Source organism: Symphalangus syndactylus, chromosome 9 (genome assembly GCF_028878055.3).
Source record: "Symphalangus syndactylus isolate Jambi chromosome 9, NHGRI_mSymSyn1-v2.1_pri, whole genome shotgun sequence".
NCBI lineage: Eukaryota > Metazoa > Chordata > Mammalia > Primates > Hylobatidae > Symphalangus > Symphalangus syndactylus.
The window spans coordinates 31,660,074-31,687,802 of record NC_072431.2 but is presented as its reverse complement, the minus strand read 5'-3'; the positions used below and the strand labels follow the sequence as shown (position 1 = coordinate 31,687,802).

Genomic DNA, 27,729 nt, shown 5'->3' with positions numbered 1-27,729 from the left:
TGGTGCCAGCTAAGGACCTCGGCACTCCTAGACCTATTTCTGAACAATTAATAGCTCTGAATTTGGGACAGGAATGTTACTCTCATGGTTAATTCCTTGCTCACCTGTCTGCTGGTGCTTGTTCACAATGTCAAAGATATGGCAACTTCATGGGAAGGCAGGATTAACTTTTTGGTGTTTTTGCACTAGCCTGTATGTCTGTCTACCTTTCATATGAGAACCACCTTGTTGATTCAGACTGGAAGCTTCAACAGAGAAGTTTCTGTCCATTTAATGCATTGGGGATGGTGCTCAACAGAGAACCACACTCAAATTGGGGTTTAATAATACGTCAATATCATGGTTACAAAAGAAACCTCCCTCTCTCACCAAATCACTGAATCCCATATTCTATAAAAACAAAATTGAACTGCAAATATCACCACCATGACAAGAGGATTTAGGCACAGTGACCAACTGATTAAATTCTATTTGTCATCCAGAGTGACCCTGGAGGGCTTCAGAGCCTGGAGGAAACCTCTCTGTGACTCTACTCACATCTTTACATACAGAAAATCAAATTAGGCTGAGTATCTACAGCGGCTTCCAGAAGTAAACTGATTGCCGAAGGGCAGCCTGCTGCCTGAGGACTACAGGGGACGAGGAAGAGGTGGGCCACCTGGAAGGGAGCTCTGCCTTCTCAGCACCTGGAGTTGGTTTCCAGATGATCACATAGTTTAACCCTTTTCTTTTATAGACAAGGAAATTGAGGCCCAGAAACGTTAACAGTCTTGCCCAAGACCTAAGATTAGAAGGCAGAGTCGGGGTTGAGAATCGCTTATGCGAGACTCAGACCCAAAGCAGACGACCACATTTTCAAATTCAGTGAAAACTGGAAAAATCATATGGGCCTACCCAGCCTGGAAAATCCCCATGTCTTACCAATACATAGTAAATGAATCAACGATTGACAAGTTTACTTGAAAACCAATCAGAAGGCCTCTCCCACATGCAAAAATCCCACTCTAATAGAACACTCATCGCCTGTCAGACTGTCTTCACACTTCTTCCTTTTTCTTTCTTTGCAAACCCCTTTGAGCCTGTGCCAGAAGTGACAGTGCCTGCCACCCTCTCTGCAGTCAGTTCTGACCAGTTCTCTGGGGTTTACACCCGTCCTCTGGCCACTTTTCCGCTGCACTTCCTGCATATGCTTGTTTCACCCTGGCCCAAGCTTTACCTGAGGGGTGCTTGGCCTGTGCCTCGAGTTCCAGGGCCTAGGTTTACTTCAAAAATATTAATGTCAATTCCTTCAACTTGTTCCAAAGCCAATAGAGCCTCTCTCATAAGCAGGCAAGCCCCACCACTTGTTATGTAGTTGAAGCTGAGGAGCCTGCAGGTCCCAGTCAACTTTACCACCTCCCTCTTCTGAGGGGTGGAAGTCCCCAACATCTCAGGGTCCCCTGAGAGTGCGGGGATTCCCACATCGGCAAGTACCTGCTTCAGAGAAGCCCATGAGAAACTGGCCCAGAGCAAGCAGGGCCACCCTCCCATTGTGGGAAAGCGAAGGGCAGAAGGAGTGTGGCTGGAGGTCACTCCTGCCACTGATCTTCCTCACTCAGGTCCAGCCTGTCAGAGGATAAAGAGCAGTGGTGGGTGGGGGTATCTGGCTCTCCCCCCACCCTCATTCTCAGGGGTTCAGTAGTCCCTGGGAAAAAGATTCAGCTAAGGAATTTCTGGGATGCTGGTTGGTTCTGGCCCTAAGGACACTGGGAGTGACAGCGGGCTGCTGAGGATGTGACAGTGACTGAGCTGTTCCCTTCATGTGACTCTACCAGGGCAAGCCCTGGCCAAATCCCAGCACCTGCTGAAAGCTGAAGCTAACCACTGGAGTGATTAGATTCATGACATGTGATGGAGGCCTGGGGAGTGCGGCTCCTGGGAAAGGACACAGCTAAGGAATCTCCTCCCTCCCAGCATTGCTTGACACTTTCACAAAGACAGTGGTAGGTAGAGGAGGAAGGAGAATTGGCCTACTCCTTCCTTTTGGCTGTATATGGTCATATAAATTGTCAGAACTTTATATCTAGATTCAAGTTCTATCTCTAGCACAATTAGCTCTAAAACTCTGGGAACGTTATTTAACCTCCTGGGTCCTCTTTGTTCACAAAATGGGAACGTAATACATACCTTGGTTGGCTGTGAAAGTTATATGAGTCAGTGTTGTGGGGAAGTTGAAGGCATGCAGTAGATGTGCAAGGAAAATTAAATTCCGTTCCCCAGTTCCTGGCTTGCAAGTTGGGGGTTAAACTCAGTTAAGCTCAGAGAAGACGTGACATGACGGGGGATCAAGGGAGAAGTGGGAAGCTCACGGGCTGTGGTTCTCACTGATCCACATTAGACTCCAAATGACAACACACTCACAATCCCATGAAATTGAGCAGAATTTCTCTTCTTTCTTGTGACATTTCCAGAAATGAAGAGAGAGGGAAGGAAGACACAGAGACTCTGATCTTTGGCTTCACTTTGGTTCCAAGACCTGGAGCTGGCAGTGTATGGAGGGTTGCCTGTTTGTCCAGGCAATATGAATAAGACCAAGGTAACCCAGCTCAACTCTAGGACACAGCTAAGACAACAAGCAGCTGTGTCTTGTGTCTCAGCGCTCACAGAAATGTATAAATCATCTGATACCAACTGCTCCCTGGCAGCCTCTGTCTCCAGAATATAAATGCCCAACTACAGGATTGGCAAAGAAACCAAGCCCTGCACCATGCCTACTATGGACCCTTATTTCTTGTGGTTTGCTAAGAAAAAAGTAGGCCCAGGGGAGAGGAAGGGGAAAACCAGGAGGGTCTAAAGTTCTTCTGACTGAAAGAAAAGACCACATGAGAGAGAGAGAAAGGAATCAGTTAAGTAATAAAAGGTTGTGAGTTTATTTATAATTCAACTAAACAAATTATCTTCCTGCACAAACATTCTGAGGATTAAGTGAACAATATAATACTTTTCTGAGCTCTTTCTGATCAGATGCTTTGCTGTTAAAGGTTATATTCCTGGGGAGTTGATACTGAAGCTTCTTGTTCCTTGTCAGTAAACACAAGGAGAGGCCAACCCTCTGTAAATTTAAATTACACAAAACCTTTCCCCAAACTGTCTGGTCTCTTAACAGCCCCTTTTCACTGAACTCTGTGGTTATGGAATGTAAGTATCTTTATCACAGCAGCACAGACTTTTGAAAATTTGACATAATCGAATTTCTTCCTCACAAGGCATATCAAATACCATTGCAAACTAGTGGGATTTTTTGCTTTTAATCAAGACTAAAGCCGAGGGTCTTTTATTTGTTTGTTTGTGCTTAGATATTTCCACATGACCAATAAAATGTTCTCTCTGACCATCATCCCTGCTGTCTAGAAGTGCCAGGAACCTTCACTCACCCTCACCTCCAGAGGTAAGGGTATGAACGGATTGTGAAAAAACACAGCAGAACACTGGGGTCAGCAGAGAGAAAGAGGTAGAACCCCGTGGGCAGATAATCTAAAAGCAGCAAAGAATCAAAGGGAAACTAACACAAGTGCCTGAAGATGGAGACAACAATTTTTAGTGATTTTGGCTTGTCTCTGTTCTATGAAGCTCTAACTCATTGGCAACCTACTGTGAAAATTTACGAAATATTTTTGGATTTATCTCTGTAATTCCAGGTCTGGCACGGTATAGTTTTCTTGAATGAATAAATGAATGAACATGTCAATCAATGAATGAACAATAATATTAAGGAGGGGGAGAAAACCATTACAGGTCAATGAATGGGGTCCTGGAAGATTCCCCTTGTCTCCCACTGTCTTCCGACTCAGGCAGACAACAGCTGGAGCAGAGTCCCTAGACTTTGGGGACTTAGGAGGCCACACATCTTAGAGAGCATTTCACCATCAACTGCAATTCCTTCGGCAGTTTGAATTATAATATTTACTTCCATGATACACTCTTCAGCTGTTGTAACTGCTAGTGACCCTTCTCTGAATCCATACTTCGTATGTCAGACATTTTTTATATGGAGAATTAATACAGCCTTGACTGCTATGCTTCTTTTTTACTTCCCTGTCTAATAATAAGATCCTCAAGGGTCGAGACTGCCATACTCTTGTTTCTTGTGTTTACTTCACTGCATATCCTAGAGCTGGGTACATATGGAAGAATGAATCAATTAATGAAATTAATGAACACATGCTGAGGTTTAAAGAGAATATCAACTGCTCGGTTTGATGACAAAAAGCAATATCACTCTGTGTCTAGCTCCCAGCCCAGAGGTGCGGGCTCCATCCTCTCGTGTGAGGAGCCCACGGTGATGCACAGGCACCTGCACCCCGTGCCTAAACCCTGCAGCTGGCACGGGCCCTGCCTGCTCTTCATTCACCGTTCTCACGAGTTGTAATGACAGGTTCAGCCCTCCATGTCACAGTGTGTTTTCCATCCTGGGGAGTGTTTCACAGCTATCCCAAGCCCCACGCTGACGAATCACGGCCGAAAACACACTCCGATGCCAGCACAGACCACGGAGCAAGTGTCAGACAAGATCAGCCTCAGAAAACTGAGTCCTGAATTGCGATGGAAGTGGGCTTCCTCTTACAAGGACTTTGTGTGGAGATGCGCAGGTGGGCTGTTGGAAAAGACCTGTGGAATTCCCTTCCTCTGGGTGCCTTTTCCGTCCCAACCTCTGGGGATTCCTCAAGAATCGGGGGGTTTCAGCACGGAGTGTGGGACTCTGTCTGCCCCAAGATCAGAGGATTCACCTTGGCTTTTGGAAAGAACTGCCTAGTGTATCAGGTTTTTATGAGTCAGTTTTAGAGTTGGGAATGCGGACAGATTCGTAAGAAAGTCGACAGAGCATATCTCTCCACAGCAGAGAAGGCTCTCAAGCCCAAGAAGGCAATCTCACGGTGGTCTAGGTGGATGTCACGGGACGAGAATCAACCCTCAGCTGCCAAGAGGAATCTGAGGAGATCCAAGATTACGGTTTTTATGTAACTGTCTTACTCCTGTTTCACAAGGGCCAAAACTTCAGCCCCGTTATGAAATCAGCAAATGCAGAAAAGAGACAAGTGGCCACTAGATGGCAGCAGATGGTAAGAAACGTGAGTTGCAGACGGGCTGGGCAGAGTCAGGCTGGAAGCCCCTCCATTTTGCTTTACATCTTTAATGAGATATGTGAAGAAAATTAGTCCCTTACATGCCAGACACCGATGCCACAGCATATGGAGAGATGCCGCACAGCAATATTTCTCTGGTTATTAAACACGAGGCACCTAACCAGTCATTCACTGCATCATCATACAGAGTTATCCTTTAGGTCTCCTGATACTGTTGTTGACAAGGTAATAACAGAAGAAAGCAGTTGAGAAGACTGACGTCGGGACGTGGGCCTCTGGGCTCGTGGGACTTCACCATGCCAGGGGACGGGGCGCATTGCCAGAAATTGAGGAGCAGCCCACTGGGGCCACTTTTCCGTGACTGGGGGGACACTGTGTGGCTTCTGCTGCCAGGCTTAGTCCCAGCAGGCATCTGCTGCTCTCTGGTCCCCCTGGCAGCCCTCGGGGGCTCATTTATTCAGAAGCCCCATTACCACGAGACAATTCCGTGGTCTGACCTTTCACCACAAACCCCAAATGGGAAAGGGAGCTCTGGGAATTTTAAAGAGCAAACCACACTTGCTTCTCCAGCAAAATTGAAAAGATACAGCATAACTAGAGTGCATTCAGACGCACATAGATAGGGAAACACGGTTTCTATGCTGCCCCAAACAAAAGGAGGGAGTCCAGTCCTGCCGACTGCGGGGAACAGCCTCACTCAGAAGACACTTTTTCCTGGGAGTGTTCCCAGGTCCAGAGCAGGCAGGGACTGCCCTACTTTATGACTATATTCTACCCACTTCCCCACTCCTCACACTTTTCTCCAACCCCACCACTCAGTCTGACTATTCCTTTATTTAATTCTTCCACACTCCCAAACCCAGAGGCTTCATAAGACCTTCATGGTAGCTGAGGAACAGAGAACAGATTATTCAGTCCAGGCAACCAGTCCCCGTCTCAGGCCCAACAAGAAACTGTTATCTTATTAACCTGAAAGCCCAGAACTCCCAGGACTTCTCAGAGTCACTCTTGAAGCCCCTTAACAGTCCTGAAATGAAGATAAATAATACAGCCATTTTTCATACAGAGAAACTGAGGTGTAAAACTGAGATCAGCTGCAGCTCTCCTGGTCCCCATTGCTTTCCCATAGATTCGACCCTCTGAAGCATCCTCCAGTGAAAATGTAGTAGCAAGATTCACCCTACCAGGATTTCTCTCCCCCTCTTAGAAAATTACTTCCTGTGCTAGAAATCCTCACTTGTCTGTGTGACTTTAGACAACTCGCTTAACCTCTCTGTGCCTCACTTATCATCTGTAATTTGAGGAACTAGAACCCGATGATGACTAAGGCCCATTCCAGCTCCCAGTCTTGTGGCTAATTTCCCAGTCCTCTGCCAGCCCTCAAAGAGAGTCGTATGGGACACTTTTTCCAGCAACAGCCAAACTCAACGGGAGCAAGTAGAATTTCCTTCTCCAATTGAGAAGCAACGGGGTGGTGGTTGGAGTCTTGTTGATGTCCTTTGTCCTCGGAGTGAGGCAAACAGGGAGGCTTCAGATGTTATTGGCACTAACAGCAGGGCCTGGGGGTGGCCACACTCTTGTGGAAGGACCATGCAGAGCCGTCCCTGTGGGCAGTGTAGGTGCATAGCCAAGACTGAGGGATGTTTTAATAACTACTTCTCAATAAGAAGACCTATTTTATTCTGCACAGGGGTGTGGACCCAATCCAGGTCTCCCAGGAGGAATCTACTCTCACCCATAATAGGGGATTGGTTCAGCTCAGCTGCTCTCACAAAGGGCTGAATACAGCATGCAGCAGTACAGGCAGCTCCCCGCAGCTCCATGTGAAAATGACTCACAGCAGTTATGAATATCAAACCTCCTTTGATGTGTTCCCAGGCATGAAGAACAGCCACAGGAGGAGGAGACGGACCCTGATTGCTAGCTCTGTGGGGTGGTGCACAGAGGGCCTGGACACATCTGGTACCATCCTGAAGCTCCAGGAGAAATTCAGGCTGAGTAATTACCTAGGACTTCCTAGGATAACGGAGCTTCCTTTCATCTATCTCTCCCTCCCTCTCACCATCTTTCTGTCTCCAGCTACAAGGGAATTAGATTCTCCAAGAAATTACAACCTGTTTCTGTACCTTCACCTTTCCCAAGGAGGTAACAATTCACATCCCTGAATAAAAGTTGTTTTATTGAGCACAAAATGAATGCACCCCCTCGCTCAGCATCTGTGCCAATTGCCTTAAAGCTATACACCTGGCCTCCGTCAGCCAAGTGAAAGGATTTTCCTCTGTCATGGCCATTTCCAGACAGCCTTTCGAGTAGCCACATGGTACCTTGTCCTCCTAATAGGCTCTCAATGATAATTGAATACAAAGGCTCTAATTCTCTGTTGTATTGGCAGCTCCCAAGACTGGGTTGATCACAATCATCCACAGCAGAAGACAGCGGTGCTGACGGTCAAATGAGCATCAGGGCACACAGCAGAAGGGGAGGGTCAGCCACTGTCCCTGTATGCCCATTTCAACAGAAAGCTTATTTATATGCAAGGGGTGTTCCCCTTCCAGACAGGGTTCAAGAGCACATTGGTCCCTGGAAACTTGAGCAAAGTCTTCATGGTTATAGAAGGGAGTGGCAAAGGACATGTAGGAGAGAATCAGTTCCACCCCATGCCTGCACATTTCATTTTCTGAAATGAAAAGCTCTCAAACACTCACAGAGATCTGCACATACCCACACATGGAAATAACATAAACAGCTACTCTTTACTGAGCAGTGACCACGTGTCAGGCACAATGCCTCGGGCTTCACATGCATAATCTCTAATCCTCATCGACGTTCTGGGTGTGGGAGTGAGGGCAGCTATTGCTATCCCTGTTTTATGGATGAGGAACCTAAGGTCAGAAAGGCTAAGAAACTTTCTTAAGATTGAACAACTACGGTAGAAGAGCTAAAATTCTAGATGGTTGGATTCCAAAGCATCATCTCTTAACCACTGTACTATGGGGCAATATGCTTATTAGCAAGTGCTCACTCTGTTGGAGGCACTGGGGTTATGAGGTAGTGCAGGAAAGACACAGTTATGAACTTCACAAAGCTTCGTTTTTACTGCACACTCATGCACACAGTGCTACATACACACATGCACAGAGTTACTGTAACTGTGGTGTCTTCCAAGAGCCCTGTCACTAAGGTATCCTCAGTGTCCTACTCTCGGTCCTCCTGCACTTGAACCACAGTTTGAATTGTGCATAGGGTAAAGACTGAGGTCTTCTACAGAAAGGCCTAAGCTGCTTGAACTTTACAGACAATTATGTGAGCAATTCAATCTTTTATACATTATGCTGTAGTTACCCAGCTCCTGAACTAGTCATCGGGTATTTTATTTGTTTTTTAACATGGTCAGGAAGTTTCTGTGACTCATTTCTCTACCTTTTCAGAGGAACAAGGTAGGAGAGCAACAGGGGCAGGAACAGAGAGGATTTCAAGCTTGATGAAGGTTCAGGAAGTCAAGTCATAGGTCGACTAGAAGAAATACAGCAGGGGAAGATTTGGGGTGGGGCCTGAAGCTCCATTGCTTCCATGACACCGTAAGATAAGTGGTGATCTAGGTGATCTAGGTGTGCAAAGGTGAAACAAAACGAAAGACGCAAACATTGTACTAGTTGCAGGTTTTGCCAAGAGCAGATTGGCTGCCAAGGCTACTTCAGCCTTGACTCATATAGATCCATGATCTGGGAGACAAGACAGGGTCCTGCTGTGCTGGACATCTTCCAGTGACATTGACCTAATTGGGGGAACTCCCTGAGGTTAAGAAAAACCTCCCTCCAAGGCTGAGTTAATGAACTACCTAGATGTAAGGCAGGAGACTGAAACCCTTTAAGTCCCAGGAAAAATGCAGACTTACCTTCTTATGACCTAGACCTCTTTGCAAATCTAATGAAAAAAGTTTGTTATGCACAGATGTTTCCCCCCAATTTTATTTCAGGAGATGTGTGCCCTTTCCTGGACTGCCCCTGAACCTGGAGGTTATAATTCTAGATCAAAGTCTCCCTAGAACCTTGAAAAGCGTGAACTGAGAAGACTGGATATACAGCTCTAGGTAACCAGTCCTCCACTGCCACCACCATGCTTTCTAATCCCCAGGGGAGCCTGGTCATCTTGCTGGACAATTGCTATTTCTCCTGACAAAATCCAAGTTAGGAAACTGACAGGGTCTTTGTTTCTATTTCTCTCTACGCCTATCTCTCAAGGTGCCCTGTCATTAATGAATCTTAATCCTCACTTTTATTTCTCAACTCTGGCTCTCAATTTCCATTTTCCCACCCCTCATCTGGGGGAGCCATCCAGGAACCCCCTCATTAATCCACAGACAGCCATCTCAGGACTTCATGCTAAGAATTCATCGTTCCCCACTTTCCTGCATTTGAACACTGGAGGGCAATGCTGGACCGGCCAAAGCACTCTAGGTGCTCTGCTCCATCTTTGTCTCAACCTTGCCTGTCATTTCAGGATGCAGCCTCTGGTTGGAAGCCAAAACCAAGGACCAGTGGAGTGCCCATAGGCTAGCAGAACAGCTAGGTCTATTACAGCAGCTCCCCCACACAAGATCATAGGAATAAAAGGTAGCTCACAGAAAAGCACATCTGGTTTCATGGGTGGCACAGTTCCCTGGGAAAGAAACTGAGCGGGGTGCTTGCCTAACTGTGTCATTAACCAGAAACAATCTGTCTCTCTGACTAGGGGATGCAGATTCCTACCTGTCTTCACTCACTCAGATGTAAGCCCCTGGAGGGTAACGTCTTAGTAAGGTCTGCATTCCTGTAGCAGGCACAGTGTTTGGCAACAAATACTTGCTGGATAAATAAATGGATGAATGCATGTATGGATACATATGTATAAAATGGAACTGGCCATTTTCAGATTTGTTGTTGTTTTCTAGCTCTTATGACACCTGAAGTTTAAATCATTAATCAGTTGCTGAGCATTCTTAGTCTTAAAGACAGCTAAGGATGGTCAGGTGGTTAATTAAATCATGGTTGTCATTGTACAAATGTTATTTCAAACACCACTTCAAGAGTTTCAGGTCTCTTATTTTTAGGAAGTCCTTCATTATGTCATCCATGTGTCCTCAGACCTCACCAGCCTGTGGATTACAAAATACAGACACTATTTCATTAATATTCAATTTACAAGAACCTGCAGGCTCATCATGTGGAATATTGAGCATCCACGATGTCCCCAAGTGATTTGTGGGAATTTCATATGCCACAGTGGGTCCCCACGGGCTTGACAGTTCCATGGAGCCAGAGCTCTTCTTCAGGCTGTTTTTCATCATCTTGTGAGACTTTTCTCCAGGCTGCTCTCCCCTCTACCTTCACCACAATGGATCCCATGTCAGGTGGACACGGTCTACTCTCTTAATCATTCAAAGCACTGCTAAATGTTTGAGGAAGAAAGAAGAGCACATTTTAAGACCCAAAACCCAACTTGAGACTCTTTCTACCTTCAAGCAGGCTTATGCATAGCAAAGACCAGCTCAAGGCGCCCAGTAGAAATCTGCAGGCATCTCCATATCTCCAAGTGCAGACAGCAGAGGAGATCTTTTGTTCTCAGTCCAAGACTAGTTCTTTTCCTGCCCTGGGATGATTGACAGTGAGAAAAAAACATTTCCTCCAGGGAAGCGCTCTACCTGCCCCTCCACCTTCTCAGATGGGGCCCGACCTTCATGATCCCGACAAAGCAAACCTGGTGCTCAACTGTCTTATTAGATCTTCTAATACTATGTGTGTGACATCAACAGCCCTAACTAAATTCACACTTGGGAAAAATATGCCCCTCATTCTAACTAAACAGACACCACTTAATTTTTCTAACAGAACACTTACTATTTTGATGCACAACACCTGTTTTCAGTTTTATGATGACTTCATAATCTCCAATACAATGAGTGAGTATTTATTTGAAATGAGAATAACCTCATTCTCAACCTTACTTTAGTTTTCTCAACAAAAGAAGAGTGCTCAAAGTTCATCTAGGGTCTTTACCTACAGAAATTCAATGCTGTCAGCAATCTTCAAGGAGCAGCTCTGCCAAAGGGAAAAGAAAGAAAAAAGGAAATCCTGCTTTTATAAGTTATCCCTATTATTAAAATTTCTAGCAAATCTCTCCCTACAGTTCAGTTCAAACCTAGGTCCCCAGAGTATATTGTCCTCATCCTTCTCATAAAAATGCTGTTAAAAAAAAAAAAGAGTCCTTTGACACCTTTCCTGAGTGCAAACAGAGATTGAAAAAAGTCATTCTAGGCCGGGCGCAGTGGCTCACGCTTGTAATCCCAGCACTTTGGGAGGCCGAGGCGGGCGGATCATGAGGTCAGGAGATCGAGACCACGGTGAAATCCCGTCTCTACTAAAAATACAAAAAAAAAAAAATTAGCCAGGCTGGTGGCGGGCACCTGTAGTCCCAGCTACTCGGAGAGGCTGAGGCAGGAGAATGGCGTGAACCCGGGAGGCGGAGTTTGCAGTGAGCCGAGATTGCGCCACTGCACTCCAGCCTGGGTGACAGAGCGAGACTCCGTCTCAAAAAAAAAATAATACATAAAATGAAATAAAATAAAATTAAATTAAAAATCATTCTAAAATAACATTTTTCCATCACTGTTCAATGGGAGGTGAGTTGATCATAGGTGAAGCATGTCCTATTAGTATCTCTTGCTCAGGATGCCTTTGGTGTGAGTAAGGGATGGGTTTCTAAGGTAAAATCTCTGTTCTATATCTGCAAAAAACAATGTACAGAAATTTCCATAAGAGAGGAGATTGGCAGTCAATACATAAGACTTCATAGGCAGGAAGTCTCCAGGGTCAGTTCCCTGCATTCAAATACAGACCTGCATCAGGGCTGTGATTTCCAGATCCAAGGCTCGGTGAGTGGATAATGCCTAAGGCCTGATGCCAGGCCTGATGTCCAGGTTTAACACTGATGGCAGGCCACAGACCCTCCTGTCTTGGGATTCCGAAAAGCCCGGAATCTTTCCCAGTTCCTACTGACACTCACTTTGGCTCGGGCAAGAAGTGTCTGAGATTGCTTCCCTTGAAACCATAGTCCTTTCTTATAATTCCAAAACCAAGCAGCCCTGTTTATGCTGCTGTGGCAGAGCATGGAATCTTGGTTAGTCCTTCCAAACTGCACACATTGGATTATCCCTGGGGAAATGATCACATTATGCTACTTTTGACTCCAATAAGGACTGTGAGTCCCAAATATTGCTAGTGTGGGAGCCAGGTCTTTCAGGTCATTCACCAGAAATTATCCAACCAGAAAACTTTCTTTCAAGTTCTGTTCAAAGTCCAGCAGTTTGCATACAGGATTCAGATGAGACTTCTAAGAATCACCTGTGTCTTGGATAGAGCACCCTGGCAGCCTCTTGAAAATCAATTCCCTAAGAAATCTATCTTTTAGAAATGGACCTTCCCAAAGCCAGTGAGAGAATGGGAGGAGTATGTGTTTTCCAAAGGGAGACATATATAGAATTTCGTATCATTAATTTCTGAGGTGGGACCATGATAAATGTTGGTCAGAGTACAATGCACAGTTGCCCAAAGGAGGGGAAAATTAGCTTGGTTCAGGAGGACTAGGAAAGGCTCCCTGTGGAAGTTTTAGTTAAAGTGACTTAAAGGATGAATGATTTTGACAAATGAGGGATTGGAGAAGGACATGGCGGGCAGAGGGAGTGCAGCTTGAGCAATGTCAAGGAGGGATATAGAACTGTGCTTGGGGAACAGTGATCACTTGGTGAGAGTTGAGTCTGCCTGAGTTGGGGCAGTGGACTGGTTGGAGTGGTGGGTTGTGGCTTGACTGAGAAAGCTTTTGTGAACCATACTAAGGGACTAGATTCTGTTATATGGGAAATGGGCAGAAATCACAGGCACCTAAGAGTAAATGTGCTTCGAAATGTGCTTGGAAAGATTACTACGGGTGGGAAGATCGGTTCCAAGACTGGAAACAATGAGATCAGATGTAAAGTTAATACAAAACTGAGGTAGACATTGAGAAGGATCAGAAGGACTTGGAAAGAGAAAACAGATCTAAGAAACACCTCAAAAATAGATAAAAGATATGTGGGGATGAAAGAAAAGGGAGAGATTGTCTCTTCCCGACATCCTGGCTATGTACTGGAAGATTCCCTAGTTCCCAAGACCCAAGGTCTTACCATTAGAAATCAGTCCTTACTCATTTGTCCATTAAGGCTTAAGGTGTCAATCCTTCCAGGAATGTTTTTATGTTTCTATGGTCCAAAGGCTTAATCTCCAGTGGCAGAATGCCAGGTACCAATAGAGGAGATCTGGGGGCAGTGGTCTTCTCAGGACCCTCAAAAATCATTACATAGTTGCCCACTCCTCTTATTTATAAAGCTGTTTGTGTGAATAAGCACCCAACTACTTTGTCTGTGCCCATTTGATCACTGATTCAATATGAAATAAAAGCCAAACATCTATATTCTTTTTCTTCTCTGAATAATCTTTTCCCTCTCTTCAGATTTGGAACAAGGAAACCCAGATCCAGGGAAAATATTCTAAATCCTTGACCTCTCTATCCAGTTGGCACCCAGCCCAGTAAAATGGCTTTGGGTACAATGTTCCCCCAACAGCAGAGACAGCCTTCCTGGGAGTCTTGGGTAGGCCTGTCCAGGGCCACAGTGCAGCACACATACATCTTCCCAACCAGCTCTACTGTCACAAACACCATCCACACTGTCATGGGCAAGCCTCTGGCCACCAATGCCACCCCACCTGCTCTGGTGTGGGCACACCTACAGCCATGCCACCAGCACTCCTTGTGCACATGTCTATGGTGTATGTGCAGTCACAGTTATCACCAACTCAATTCTGTGTAACCCTAAGTCCAGGCATCTTGGGGTGAATGTCTCCTTATTCCTTTGTCCATTGTCCTGCTCTCCCTTTAAAATTGTTCTTGAGCATATTTTGCAGAAATATATGTGATCTTGAAAAAGAGAGAAGGAAAGAGATGAGGTAGGAGAGTGGCAGGGGTGGGGGTAGAGACTTTGAGAAAGGCAAGAAAAGAGAAAGGATCCTTGACCTCCATCAGTCCCAACTCCCAAAATAAGATTGGCCCTAAAGATAGCTTATTATTTATCCCAAATTAAAATTTTATGGCTCTGCAATCATTGTGTACACAGTGAAGAGAAAACCATCACACAAAAGATGCAGTTATCCTCACAGTGGGAACAATAGCAGCCAAGCTGATTCTGCTCCAAGAATAGAATAACAGTGCTAAGTCAGGAACTCCAAAACTTTGTCAACAAATAGAATCATTTCTTGATGGGAAAATGGCTAGAAAAGAAGGTAGGCAGTAAAGCAACCTTCTGACTCTTGAACTGGGCATGGGTTGCCAGGGAAAGTTCCAGCCTGGGTCCCTCCATAGTGAGCTCACAACCAGCTGTGCTGACTGGGAAAAAGTCCTGCCTGAATATTCACAGACTCCAGAAGGCCCTCACCTTACCCCTGCCCAGCATCATATACAGAATCTGACAGGCTGTACCTGCTTCTCTTGCCTAGAGTTAAGCATCATTACTAGATTTCCTGCTCCATGATGGCAGAAATTTTGGCGATTTTTGTTTCCATTGTATCTTCGGCATTCAGCAGAAGGTTTGTATATACTTGGCACTCAATAAACACTTGCTGAATGAACGGTTGATTGATTAATCAATTAATCGATTAATTTAAAATGAGCAAAATACTTCCTCCCTGTCTGGCTTCTGAAGAGTGAGTCTGAGTACTAGAAACTGCCAGATGGGCAACAGAAGCCACAGTCCACTTGGAAAAATGACTGTTTCTACCTTTGCTCATCCTTCTGGGCACCTTAGATTCCTGAAATTCAGGAACAAAGACCCAAGAGATCATGACCCACCAAGTGTCTTTCAACAAAAGACTATTTTCTTGGCTGTTTCCTTTCAGCGAATAAGCCTCCTGGGGCTGATAAGGGGATGGCATCATATACTGAAAACACAGGCCCTGAGTGGCGGAGGGCACCACAGCCTCCTCTAAGGAGCCTGTTGGATTGCAGCCTTTCAACAAATCTGAGTGTGTCTTTTGATAGCACCGGCATCAACCACCCCCAAGGACCTCTTTCCTTTATTGCTTCAGCAATGAAGCAGCCGCATGGCTGTTGTAGATAAGGTGGCCCAAGTGCATTGTGCATGCAATGTAGGCTGCTGGTGCACAGCACTGAGAATTGCAGACACGCCATGTACCGGCTTCTCTACACTGCGTTGCCCTTCCTCTGTAAGTGGCCCCCAGGTAAATGGGTGCGATTCCCCACCACTTCTCATTTCTCATTTTCTATCATTTTTTCTTTGCCAGATGGCTCCTGCAAGACTGAAATCACACAGCCTTCCAACATGGCCACAATGATTGGGACAGATGTCAAGTTCCAATGCTAATATAACATTCCTGATGGGAATTATGATTCTGTGTGCTGGCATCTGCAGAGAGCTAACCAAAGGTTTACCTATATCTGCCATCCTTTCAAGGCACCCTGGAATCAGAGCATTGCTAGTTGTCTGTGGACAGAAAATTGTTCTTCAGAACCCTAATCCTTAAGCATGTGCAGCCAAGAGACAGAGCCATTTACTGCTGTGCACTATGGGCACCATGATGCATGCTGGATATCACACTGAACAAACACTGTAAGCCTCAAGCAGCCTCAACACAGAAAATTCAAAAGATCCACCAACAACACACAGGGTGTTTAGTGTTATCTTCAACTTGCATCTTCAATGCATCATCGATTCATTCATTCCAAACTAAAGTCCCTTAAGGCTTGCAAATTGATGTACTGAGTATTGTGAGGGATACAAACATATATAACAAACACTTCTTAAACAGTAAAATGTATTCAGCAGGTAGAATCTCCTCACTTTTATGTTGCTAAACCACGAGAAATTAAAATTAACTCCTGTATAATTACTTGAATCTTCCAGCTGACAAATAAAAGTCGTCTTTGATACACAGAAGGACAAATGAATTGCACACACGTACAAAATCAAGGCCAGCAATTAACATCTTAATGACATACTCTTAACTTACCAACATTTCTAAAAGCCTGAAAAAATATTAAATATCTATATATACATGTATATGTACAGTAAATTTATAGATAGATGATAGATGAATAGACACATAGACAGGCATGCTGTAAGAAGCATCATAAAAGGACTGAGCTCAAGTTCAGACTTTAAAGCCAGACTTCTTTTTTTTCTTTTTTTTTTTTTTTTGAGACGGAGTCTTGCTCTGTCGCCCAGGCTGGAGTGCAGTGGCGCAATCTCGGCTCACTGCAAGCTCCGCCTCCCGGGTTCATGCCATTCTCCTGCCTCAGCCTCTCCGAGTAGCTGGGACTACAGGCGCCCGCCACCACGCCCGGCTAATTTTTTTGTATTTTTAGTAGAGACGGGGTTTCACCGTGGTCTCGATCTCCTGACCTCGTGATCTGCCCGCCTCGGCCTCCCAAAGTGCTGGGATTACAAGCGTGAGCCACCGCGCCCGGCCTAAAGCCAGACTTCTTGAGTTTTGAATTCCAGACCTTCCATTTACTGACTCAATAGCTATGTGACCTTGGGCAAGTTACTTTTTGCCTTGCTTTCCTCATCTATAAAATAATGATAACAATAACACCTACCTCAGGGGATTGCTGCAGGAATTAAGTGAACTATAGCACGTGTTACTGTATTCAGAGCAAGGCTTGACGCACGAAAAGCACTCAGTGAGTATTAACTACTTTTGCTTTTGAGTGTGATAATATCCTGATGATGATTACTAAGTTTCCCCTGTGTTGGGCTGGGTTGAGCCTTTGGGAAGTTGTTGATAAGACATAAGTCAGTCTCTTGAACAATTAAACATTATTTTCTACATTAGTATCCTATCTAGTAAGAAGTAAATATCAATGGAAATTCAGAGAAATACAATTCAAAAGGCCTTCAGGACCTTTTCCTGGATGACAATAAATTATTGAGGGCTTCCTATGTAGAAAAAAAAAAAAAACAGAGGAAAGTAATTTCTGCTTGACCATCATAAAATAAGCAAATATAGGCTTTGCGAGATATTAAAATACAACAGTAGCCCCACTCATTAAATGAATAGAATAGTGGAATAATGTATAAATTTAAAGCCAAAAGTAAAATTAAAGTTGTTTATGAACATATTATTTAATTTTTTTTATTATTATACTTTAGGTTTTAGGGTACATGTGCACAATGTGCAGGTTTGTTACATATGTATCCATGTGCCGTGTTGGTTTGCTGCACCCATTAACTCGTCATTTAACATTAGGTATATCTCCTAATGCTGTCCCTCCCCCCTCCCCCCAACCCACAACAGTCCCCAGAGTGTGATGTTCCCCTTCCTGTGTCCATGAGTTCTCATTTATGAACATATTTTTAAAGTAAAATATTTGTTCTATCAACATAAAAGACATAGTAGATTACCTGAAAAAGTTCCCACCTCCAAGAAGATAACAAATTAAGTCACAGTATACCTGACATTGTGTCATCCTCAAAAACGGGGAAGTCAGGATCAGTCCAAGACTCCAGAAGTGAGGAGACTCTACAAAGACACCTCCACTTCAGCCTCTGCTTATTCAAGGCCCCAGCCATGGAAACTCCACGGCGTGAACTGCTGAGATGAGAACTGGGGGTAAGTGAGGACTGTCTTCTCTGTTTTCTTTTCTGAAGATGCAGGGTCTCCTGCTAATTCAGATTCTGTGTTTTATGCATCAGTGGGAACACAAATCCCCTGCTATCTTGCTAGCTTTCTCATTTGCAGCCAACATATAGGTTTATCAGCACAGTTACCCGCCCCAAGAACAGCCCTTCAGGGACATGGGATAACACAAAACGGGAAATTTTTCTTGGAGTAAAGAGTTGGGGGAGGATCCTTTGTAAAATTTGGTTTTGGGGTCAGATTTCAAAGTCTTAACCCTCATGGGACAGGCAGAGACTCAGGGATATTTGGTGAGTGACTGAGTCCCTGTTCCTCCTGAGCTTGCCCTTCCCCAGGGGCACCTCAGAGCCAGAACTGCTGAATGTTAACATGGGGGCTCAGGTTTCCTACAGGACACTTACAACTCTGGTAACCCTGCTGTATGCTCTGCCAGTAAGAAACTACTTAGTAATTCCTCCCAGAGCCAACACTCATGACTAATGCCACGTCACATGCAACAGGAAAATGCAGCTCTATCTGTCATCCATGTCTCCGATTCTGTCATTCATTACTCCATGCTAAAAGTCCCAGTTAGAGAAATCATCTTTCTTCTTTTTCAAAACCAGCTACTATGGAAGGTAAAGAAAAGTTTAGGGGCAGAAGAACAAAGTCATTACAGAACATTACAGAGCATTGATTACTGAGCACTGCCCGGGGGCAGGTTTTGTGGTAGTGATCCATAAGAAGCAAAGCAAAAATTATGGTGGAATTGATGGAATATTTGAGAGTCTCTGCCCCAACCATCTCATAATCGAACTGGGAGCCCTCCAATCTCCTCATGCAATCCTTGGAGGACAGTCATAGAAGAAAAAGTGAGCAAGAAGGTTTAACTAGTTAACAAGTGTTCATCAAGTGTCCATAAATCTCAGGGTACAGAAGTGGCATTTTTGTATTCAATCATGTATATTAGTGTTTGCTACGTGCTCTATCCCGTGCCAAGATCCAAGCCTTCTCCCACTGTGTAATTCATACCATAGTAGGGCTTACAGTCTAATAGAGGACCCAAATCAGATGCTTGCGGAAACAAGAGAAATACTTAGTTGTAATGATTATGGGGGTGTTCCAGGAGGAAAGTACAGGTTGAAATTAGAATATTTCAATTTCAGGATGAGTTAGGTGATAGGAGCCAAGAAGACATCCTAAAAGAATTAAATCCTGAGCTGAGACTAGATATGAAAAAGTTTGTTTATTTACATCCCATGATCCCAAGTCAGTAACAGAAGCAGAATTACAACTCGAGAAAGGCCCCGCTTGCCTCTATGCTGTTTTGCTCAGCAGCTGCTTCCTTTGGTGGCACACAGCTGGGAAAGTGAGTCGCAGATGGACTATTGGCAGCCAAAATTTTTTTAGAGACAAACGACACTGTGATTTTTCTTGACACCCATTGAAATTCCTCACTAATTTCCAAAAATATCTTATGTTGTTTTAAAACAACCAGTGAGGCCGACATTTCAGTAGAACAAATCAGAGAAACAAAGTTAATTCCAGCCGTCTGAGCATTCTGAGCCCAAATCAGCTAGACTGAGAAGAAGAATCGTTTACTTACCAAAGGCAGTCCCAGGACACCCAGCAGCTGAGGTCCTGACTCACAGCGTTCTAACCAAGAGAAAACACAAACACGGCATCCTTTTTCATTCACTTCTGTTCCTGTTCTTCAGTTGCTTGTCCAACCAGCTGGAGACACAGCAGAGAAACCAGAAAGCAAAGAAAGCAATTAGGAACACGAGAAACAGCTGATAAGCACCTGCCTAGGCAGAGGTGAATCCTGGGCACCCATCAGGGAAAGACTTTGCTTTTACTAAGGCTTTAGGTGAGGAGTTTGAGGGTTACCAGTAAGAGATAAAGCAAGGAAAGGGCTTTTGTTTGCCAAATTTATCGTTTTTTCACCCATAAAACTCAAAGAGGATGGGGAAAGAATGGATGTATTCTCAAATCAAAGGAAAAACAGTTCTAAAACTTCCAGATAGTGAGAAAATCAGAAGTTCTGGCACTGACTCCCATTTATATGGAAGTAATACTATGGGTAAATATTTTATATCAAAGACCCCAGAGTGGCAGAGACCATCAGAGAATGGCACTAAGCTGGGCATGCATAGTAGCTGGTATGGGGTTAATTTGATTTGACCTTGGCATCTTTTCTCTTCTTAAAGTCCTCCCATCCTTTCTTTATCCTGTATAGACAAAGAAGACTGCGGTCTAACTTATATTTTGTCTTCCATCCTTAGCTGCCAGAGACAGTCCTTTGCCAAAGGGCACAGTAGATTGATACTGCCCATATGTCTCTGACACGGCTCCATTCAGCTCATTCATTTATCTACCCAAGTCCTGCAGCAGCCTAACATGGCTCAACAGACCGCTGTTTCCCTCAGAGGAATGTTCTGTGCCAGGCTTGAAATAACAAGCTCTGTATCTCTCCTGGTAACTATGGCTCAGGCAGGGAGCTATGACCAGGTCACTAACCCCACCATGGCAAAGAAGAAGAGACAAGGCAAAGAAGCCAACATCTGTGGAGGGCTTACAAATGAGTACCTGGCACAGGAATAAGTCCTTCACATGTGTTCTCTCATTTCAACCTCACAGCATCCCTGCAAGGTAACTATAATTACCCCATTTGGAAATAAGGAAATCAAGACTCAAAGTTGTAATTTGTCCCGCTACTGGTAAGTCACAAAGCAAGATTCAAAACCATGGGCTAGTAGACCTGCAAAATCAGTGCTCCATTTACATGTAGGTAATATGGTCACTGATATCATCTAGGCAGTGAGCCACAAGCTCTTACAAGCAGGTCCTATCCAAGTGGGAGGCACCTCGCTCTAGGTACCTAGCAGGTTCTATCCAAGTGGGAGGTACCACCTGCTGCAGAGTGCCCCACTTCTCCCTGCACCTACAACAGTGGGTAAAAGACCTGGATTTCCCATGTTGTATCCTGAGTTGCTGGCAAATTCTTTCCTAATCTCAGTCTTCACTAGATAAGCAACCAACTCCCTTGGTTCCTTGAGAGTTGGGGCGTCTAGAAATCCTGCCTGGACTAGCAAATATCTGTGAGTTCCTAATATTGACCAGCTCTGCGCTGGACATTAGGAATGCAAATATAAATAAGGTACTGTTTATGTTCTAAGTACTCTTAAAGTTCAATGCAGGAAACAAACAGATTATCAGAGAATAGAAGTGATAAGTGCCATGGCCCAACATGGCAGGGGGTCCAGGGGAACACCTCCCTCAGGTGGAGTTAAAGAAGGGAGAAGAAGGATGGTATGGCTTTTCCAGGAAGAAGGAGAAGCCAGTGTAAAAACTGAGCATCTGGAAGTCTATGACACATCTTTGAACCTGCAAGTATTTTATGTGGCTAAAGTGTTGAACACAAGTGGGGAAGTGGCCAAATGTGAGACCGGAGAAGGTAACAGATCGGGGGGTGGGGGGGGGTCTTAGGGACGACACAGCGGATAATCGGAGGCAGAATGACCATATTTTACAGACTGCTTTGCACCTTCGTGCCCTCATGCCTTTACTCAGACCATTCTCGCTCCTGGAAATGCCCTCCGGACACAAAGGCTGACAATATCCTGCTGAACTTTCAGGGATCAGTTCAGAGTTTTTCTTCGGAGTACTGGAAGCAGAAGCACTTCCTTCCACCGTGCTCCTGGAACATGTTGTATCTACGTATTTAATAGGACTTAACACTCCACTGTATTTCCACTTAACATTTTGTCATTGTATGTCTGAATTTTTTTAAAGCAGAAACCCATATTGTTTACCTCTATGTTTCCCAAATAGCATCTGGCCTGCAATAGCCCATGTTTGTTGAATAAACAACTTACCTTGTGATCTTGCCAGCCTGTCACACCTCTCTCTGAGGAAGTGACTAACACCAAACCACCTACATAACGGACAAAACTTCTCCTGGGCAGAGAGCTGCTGATCTGGGTTGGGACTGCCAGGAGAGCACCAGCCTACTGCAGAGTCACCCCCCCGTTGAAGCCATGCTGAAGACCTGTCCCCTCTTCTTCCTCACCATCTTCTGTGCAGGTAAGGACAGGTTGGGGCCTTTTGCTCTTAGGGATATGTGTCCCTGGGGCAATTTTCTGGGGGCCTAAAAGAGTGTATCATTGCAGAGCACTGCTGTAATACCCCATCCCCTTGGGGAAGAGCAAGTTCTTCACAGTCTTTCTGACTTAGGGCTTTTCATTTCAGGAGTCTCACTGGATATAATTTTGGAACCAGATACCAAAGCGCTAACTGTCATCATTGGGGAGGCTGCTACCTTCCGTTGCAGCATAACAGGAGGGGACCCGAAGAACTATCAAATGAGCTGGTATAAGAAGAGTGAAGATAACTCTCTGATTTTGGTTTCCAAACTAAGCAACAATTCTAATGACAATTTAGGGAATAATTTCAAGGTGAAAATTGATACTTTAAAAAGTCAATTTATGCTTGACATTCAAAAAGCAACAACACAAGATGTTGGGACTTACTACTGTGCGTCTGATATCCACAGTGCTGAGGCTCCGTTTCTGACCACTTCAGAAACCCTAGGGCCAAACTGAGGTGGCAGATCCAATTCGAGACCACCCCGGGCTAAAATGTGCACCACACCTTAGATGAGGCTGCCTGATCACTTCAACAGTAACATCTGATAAAAGAGGCCAGGAGTTGAAGTGGGGGCAAGGGGCTTATCTTTGCAGTTGGCTTAGAGGGGCCTTCTTTATCAGTTGAAGAGGGCGGAAAAGGCTGTTAGGATTTTTGTGGAGAGATGTCGGGGGTGGGGGGGGAGTGCTGCACCTGTCTCTCACAGGCTTCTGAGGAAAGGTTGAAAATAACAGCTTTTAATACTGAATAGGCCCTCTCATTGTGGAGGCAGGCTGAGATAAACAGAACTTTTACTCTCATGAGTGCTGTAGCTCATTGCAGTCTTTATTGTGAAAGTGTTCATGTGCATAAGCCAGATAAAGCAAGGATGGTTTTCCATTACCATCCTAATCAAAATTTCCAAAGCTATTAGAGATAGCTTTAATTCTTACTCTGTGAAGAGGGATGAATAGAGTCATTTTCTGAAATGTTTCCACAACTATTTCAGGTATTGAGTGTTTTATGTCTTCCCTTAGCTGCCGAAGAGTCCTGGGGACCGGTAGGGGTGAGCAGGAAGGGGAAATGCACAGTCTTCCTTCATGCCGGTTGCTGAGAGAGAGCTTAGAGACAAATACTTGTGGCAATGTGAAATTTCTGAGTTGAGCATGGGTCAACTAAATTAAAAAAAAATTTTTGATTCCTAAGTCCCAAGTTGAAATGGGTAAGCCAAGAAGCTCTGAGACTGCAGGGAGCAAACACCTGGAGGAATCCACTCAGCAGATGAGTAGGCAGAGGGGCTTAAAGATACAAACATTAAACACTCACCCAGGGAATGCCTTCATCCTATTGGCTCTCTTTGTTCTGCTCAAATATCTGTCTGGAATTCTCTCTCCACCTAAGGTTAAAATTCGGGCATTAGGACACAGAGTAGACATAAACGTAAAAATTACAACTAAAAGTCAACCCTCCCGATACCTTCTATTCAATATTTCTTCCAATGCACTATCATCTTCATCAGATTTTTTATAGGGTACTTGCTGTTCATAGTATTGGGATGGGTCATGGGAATAGCAAAGTTCTAAGGCAAGTTCTATTCAAAGTTCTATTCTCACCAATGTGTTTTCAATTTATTTTTAAAAAACAGGGCATTAGAAAGTACAATTAAAGATTACAAAGAATACAAAAATATAAGAGCACATATGATAATGAGGGTTAGTGATTTCATGTGCAGTGCTCTAGGAGTTTATGAAAGGACCAATCACTATGAGAAAATTTCTTAGGTTTGAGACTGCGGTGAGCTATGATCACATCACTGCACTCCAGCCTGGGCGAAAGAGTGAGACTCTGACTCAGAAAAAAGAAATGTTTTTTAAAACTTTTTTTGCTTTTGTAAAAAAAAATTTATTTGTATATACTTAGTACAAGTGCAAATTTCTTACATGCATATGTTGCATAGTGGTGAAGCTTGGGCTTTTAGTGTACCCATCACCCAAATAGTAACCATTGTACCCAATAGGTAATTTTTCAACCCTCACTCCCCTCCCACCTTCCCACCTGTTGGAGTTTTCAGTGTCTATTATTCTACTCTGCATGTCCATGTGTACACCTCGTTTAGCCCCCCACTTATAAGTGAGAACACGCAGTATTTAACTTTCTGTTTCTAGGAAATTTTACTTAAGATAATGGCCTTCAGTTCCATCCATGTTGCTGCAAAATATATTATTTCATTCTTTTTCATGGCTGTGTAGTATGTATACCACATTAAGAAAATTATCTTAGAATAGCTGAGGCTTAAAAGAGGCAGGACTTGGATAAGGAGGAAGGAAAAGGAAGGGTATTTCAGGGTGGGTATACTAGTTATCTATTGTCACATACAAATCACTTCAGAACTTAGAGGCTCAGAACAACATTTATTATCTCAGTTTCTGTGGGTCAAAAAATCCAAGTGTGGCTTAGCTGCATCCTCTGGCTCAAGGCCTCTCATCAGGCTGCCATCAAAGCGTTCCCTAGGGCTGTAGTCAGCTCAAGGCTCAACCGGAATAAGATCCACTTCGAGTTCACTCATGTGGATGTTGACAGGCTGATATGGTTTGGGCGTGTGTTCTCTCCAGATCTCATGTTTAAATGTAATTCCCAGTGTTGGAGGTGGGACCTAGTGGAAGGCACTGGTTCATGGGAGAAGATCCCTCATGAATGGTTTAGCTCCATCCCCTTGGTGATGAATGAGTTCTCGCTCTATTAGTTCATGAGCGAGCTGATCGTTTAAAATGAGCCTGGTACCTCCTCCTCTCTCTCTCTTGCTCCCTCTCTCACCATGCGACATGTGCCCAGGCTCTACTGCCCTGACTACAGAGAAATGGACATTAGATGTGATCAAGGCATCTCTAGAGCAATGGTTCTCAACTCTATCCACATATTTGAATCACCTGGGGATATCCTTTGAAAATAGTAGTGTCTGGGATACATCTCCTGAGATTTTGATTGAATTGGTGTGGGCTTGAAGCTCTGGCTTCCCAGATGTCTCAACCTCCTTCCCCTCCTCTTGCTCTTCCCTCCCCCTGGGGTTGAAAGCCACTGGCTTAAGACCTTGCTGTTCCAAGCGTAGTCTAGACAAACACAATCAGCATCACCTGGAAGGTTTTCAGAATGCAGAATCTCATGCACCATCCCAGATCCACTGAATCAGAATCTGCATTTTAAACAAGACTCCCCAGGTAAATTATATGCATATTAATGTTTGAGAAGCACTGGTCTAGGCATTCATCATTATTGAAAACATTCATGGAGGTAAAAAAATAAAATAAAATAAATCACTGTTTCCCAAATGTCACCCAAGAATCCATACTTGTAAAAAATCTTCTGAAGGGATACTGATGTGCCGCAAAGGCTCACTGACAGGCAGTCAGTCATCCCCAATTCAGCTTATAGATTATTTGTGTTACTACCAATATAATAAATATTCTTATTGGGGTGATAGTGAGTCCTTGTATGCTTCTTAGAGGAAGGTATTACATAAATTCTAGGTTTTATCATTTCTCATTCATCCACAAGCAAATAAGGAAGTGGATTAATATTTACTGAGTCAATATACTTTTTACCACACCATGATGGATTATCCATGGAAACCCAGAATCTTGTGCCACACACCTTCAATTCAAGATCAAGCCAAAAAAAAGATCCACAAATTATTGGTGTCTGGTTAAGTCTGACTGGGAAGAAGAGGAACAGGAGACACAAGAATGTGTGCCTCCAGTGGTCCACTCCTGCAGGATGAATGAGGACATGAAGTTCTGGCCTATGATGGAGTGGGGTAGTGTGGAACCTGAGTTTAGCCTGGGGTGAGCATGAAAAATAGCCTAGAGACAAGGAGGAGGGAATCCTGGGAGAAAATAGCTGGACTGCCCAACAATCTGAGGGTCTGCACACAATGAAAAAAGAAACCAGACAAAAATTAAAGTAAAAAACCTGGAGAAATTTAAATAACTCCTGCGCTTACTAGCAGGTAATTAAGGAAGCATTTTATGTAACATCTGAAGCCTCAGATTTAGGGGGAGACAGGGCCACTGAAGGCCCTAGCACAGTATGGGCATGGATCAAGTGTCTCTGCAGAAATCCCAAAGCCAAACGAGCGACATGAACACACACTATTATTTTTGTATTATTCATTTTCTTTCTTTCTTTCTTTTTTGAAATGGAGTCTCATTCTGTCACCCAGGCTGGAATGCAGTGGCATGATCTCGGCTTACCACAACCTCCTCCTTCCAGGTTCAAGCAACTCTTCTGACTAAGCCTCCCGAGTAGCTGGGATTACAGGTGCCCACTACCACGCCTGGCTAATTTTTGTATTTTTAGTAGAGATGGGGTTTCGCCATATTGGCCAGGCTGGTCTCCAACTCCTGACCTCAGGCGAATCGCCTGCCTCGGCCTCCCAAAGTGCTGGGATAACAGGTGTGAGCCACCATGACCAGCCTGTATTTTTAATTTTCTTCCCCCTCCATTGGTAAGGACAATTGAGAGTTGACTAAATTCATATTATTGTTGCCTCCATTGTTCTGCTTTCTGTGATTCTTATCCATCATGAGAAGGGCTGACTTGGAAAAGTTCAGAGCAGTGAAGAGAAATCCCAGAGAGTGTCTGTCAACCCTCAAAAAGACTTTGAATTTGACTGTCAGACATAGGAATAGGCTTGCCACTCTCACCAGGCTCCCAAGAAGAGGCCTTGCGCAGGCTGGATGGCTAGAAGAAGAAGATTCCTATCTGATGCCCAAAGGCAGCTAGAAGGCATCCGGGCTTCAGGAACAGTGCCATCACCTGGCTGCCCTCACAAAGAGGTCATCCAACATTGTGAAACCATGGCTATGAGCGAAAGGCAAGAGAAAATAAGGGAATTTGAAACCATGTAAATATGCCACTTCCTCTGCATCACGGGAGGCCAGAAACAGGCAACGAAGAGAATGTTACTTCTATCATATAACACATTCTCGATTTGGAAGGTGCCACATTCTTGAGAAAGTCCTCATTACACCATCTTGAAAGCGCTCAGGGATGATATAGGTAGGGTCCAAATAAGAAAATGGACTCAAGGAAATCCAAGTTGTGACCTTCACTCTAAACAATTAAGATTTTAAACAGAAAATTAGAATCGTTGAATTTGAAAGCCAGAAAGGATCTTAAGAACAAAGTAGGAATCCCCTCATTCAGTTTAAATGTTCACTAAATATTGAATGAATAAATGATCATCCAGTCTCAATTCAAATATTTTCAATGACAATTCTTATTTCAAAAAATCTGTCCTATACCAAATCAAAATCTGCCTCCCATAACTTCATATCTTTATATTTGTTATGCCTTCCGGAGCAACGCAGACTAAATTCACCTTCGCATATTCGAATATTTAAAGATAGCTATCCTGTCCAACCATTCCTCATGACTGTCTAATAAATTTTAAAGTCCTTGAGAGAAGAATCCAAGTTCAATATATTTTCCTGTACCATACAATTCTTAATAGAGTGACTAATCTGTAGCGGGTAGTCAGCAAATGTGAGTTGAACACATGAATTAATATCTATATGTCCACCTGACCAACAGTTCTACTCAGGTGTCTCAAAGGCACTTCAGCTCAACTCCAAGACTTAAATCAAGATTTTCCTTGCGAATATGGCCCTAGCCTAGGGTTCCCTATCTGAAGGAATAACACCATCATTTCAGACCCATCCACTGCTCTCCATCCACTGCCACCAGCCTGGTCAAAACTACCATTTTCTTCTTTGAATTGTTTC

The 27,729-nt window shown here is 44.1% G+C and overlaps 2 long non-coding RNA genes and 1 gene segment (V, D, J or C); 2 read left to right on the top strand and 1 right to left on the bottom strand.

Moving 5' to 3' along the window:
- Positions 1–27,729, top strand: part of LOC129489379 (T cell receptor alpha chain constant-like) — a 221,157-nt gene that overhangs the window by 49,751 nt on the left and 143,677 nt on the right. Inside the window, 1 exon segment of the C gene segment in view lies at positions 22,677–22,690. Coding sequence covers positions 22,677–22,690 — 14 coding nt within the window.
- LOC129489385 (uncharacterized) overlaps positions 1–27,729 on the bottom strand; it is a 66,193-nt gene that overhangs the window by 13,133 nt on the left and 25,331 nt on the right. Inside the window, exons 2-3 of one of the 4 annotated variants that reach the window (XR_010113652.1) lie at positions 23,276–23,345; positions 19,431–19,558 (exon numbers count right to left, since the gene is read on the bottom strand). This is a non-coding gene — a long non-coding RNA (uncharacterized lncRNA). Of the gene's footprint in view, positions 1–104; positions 1,538–19,430; positions 19,559–23,275; positions 23,346–27,729 lie in introns of those variants that run through there. The other 3 variants (XR_010113649.1, XR_010113651.1, XR_010113650.1) reach the window with 3 other exon arrangements.
- Positions 1,521–3,727, top strand: LOC134731423 (uncharacterized). The gene is made up of 2 exons (XR_010113654.1): positions 1,521–1,982; positions 2,451–3,727. It is a non-coding gene; the product is annotated as an uncharacterized lncRNA (long non-coding RNA).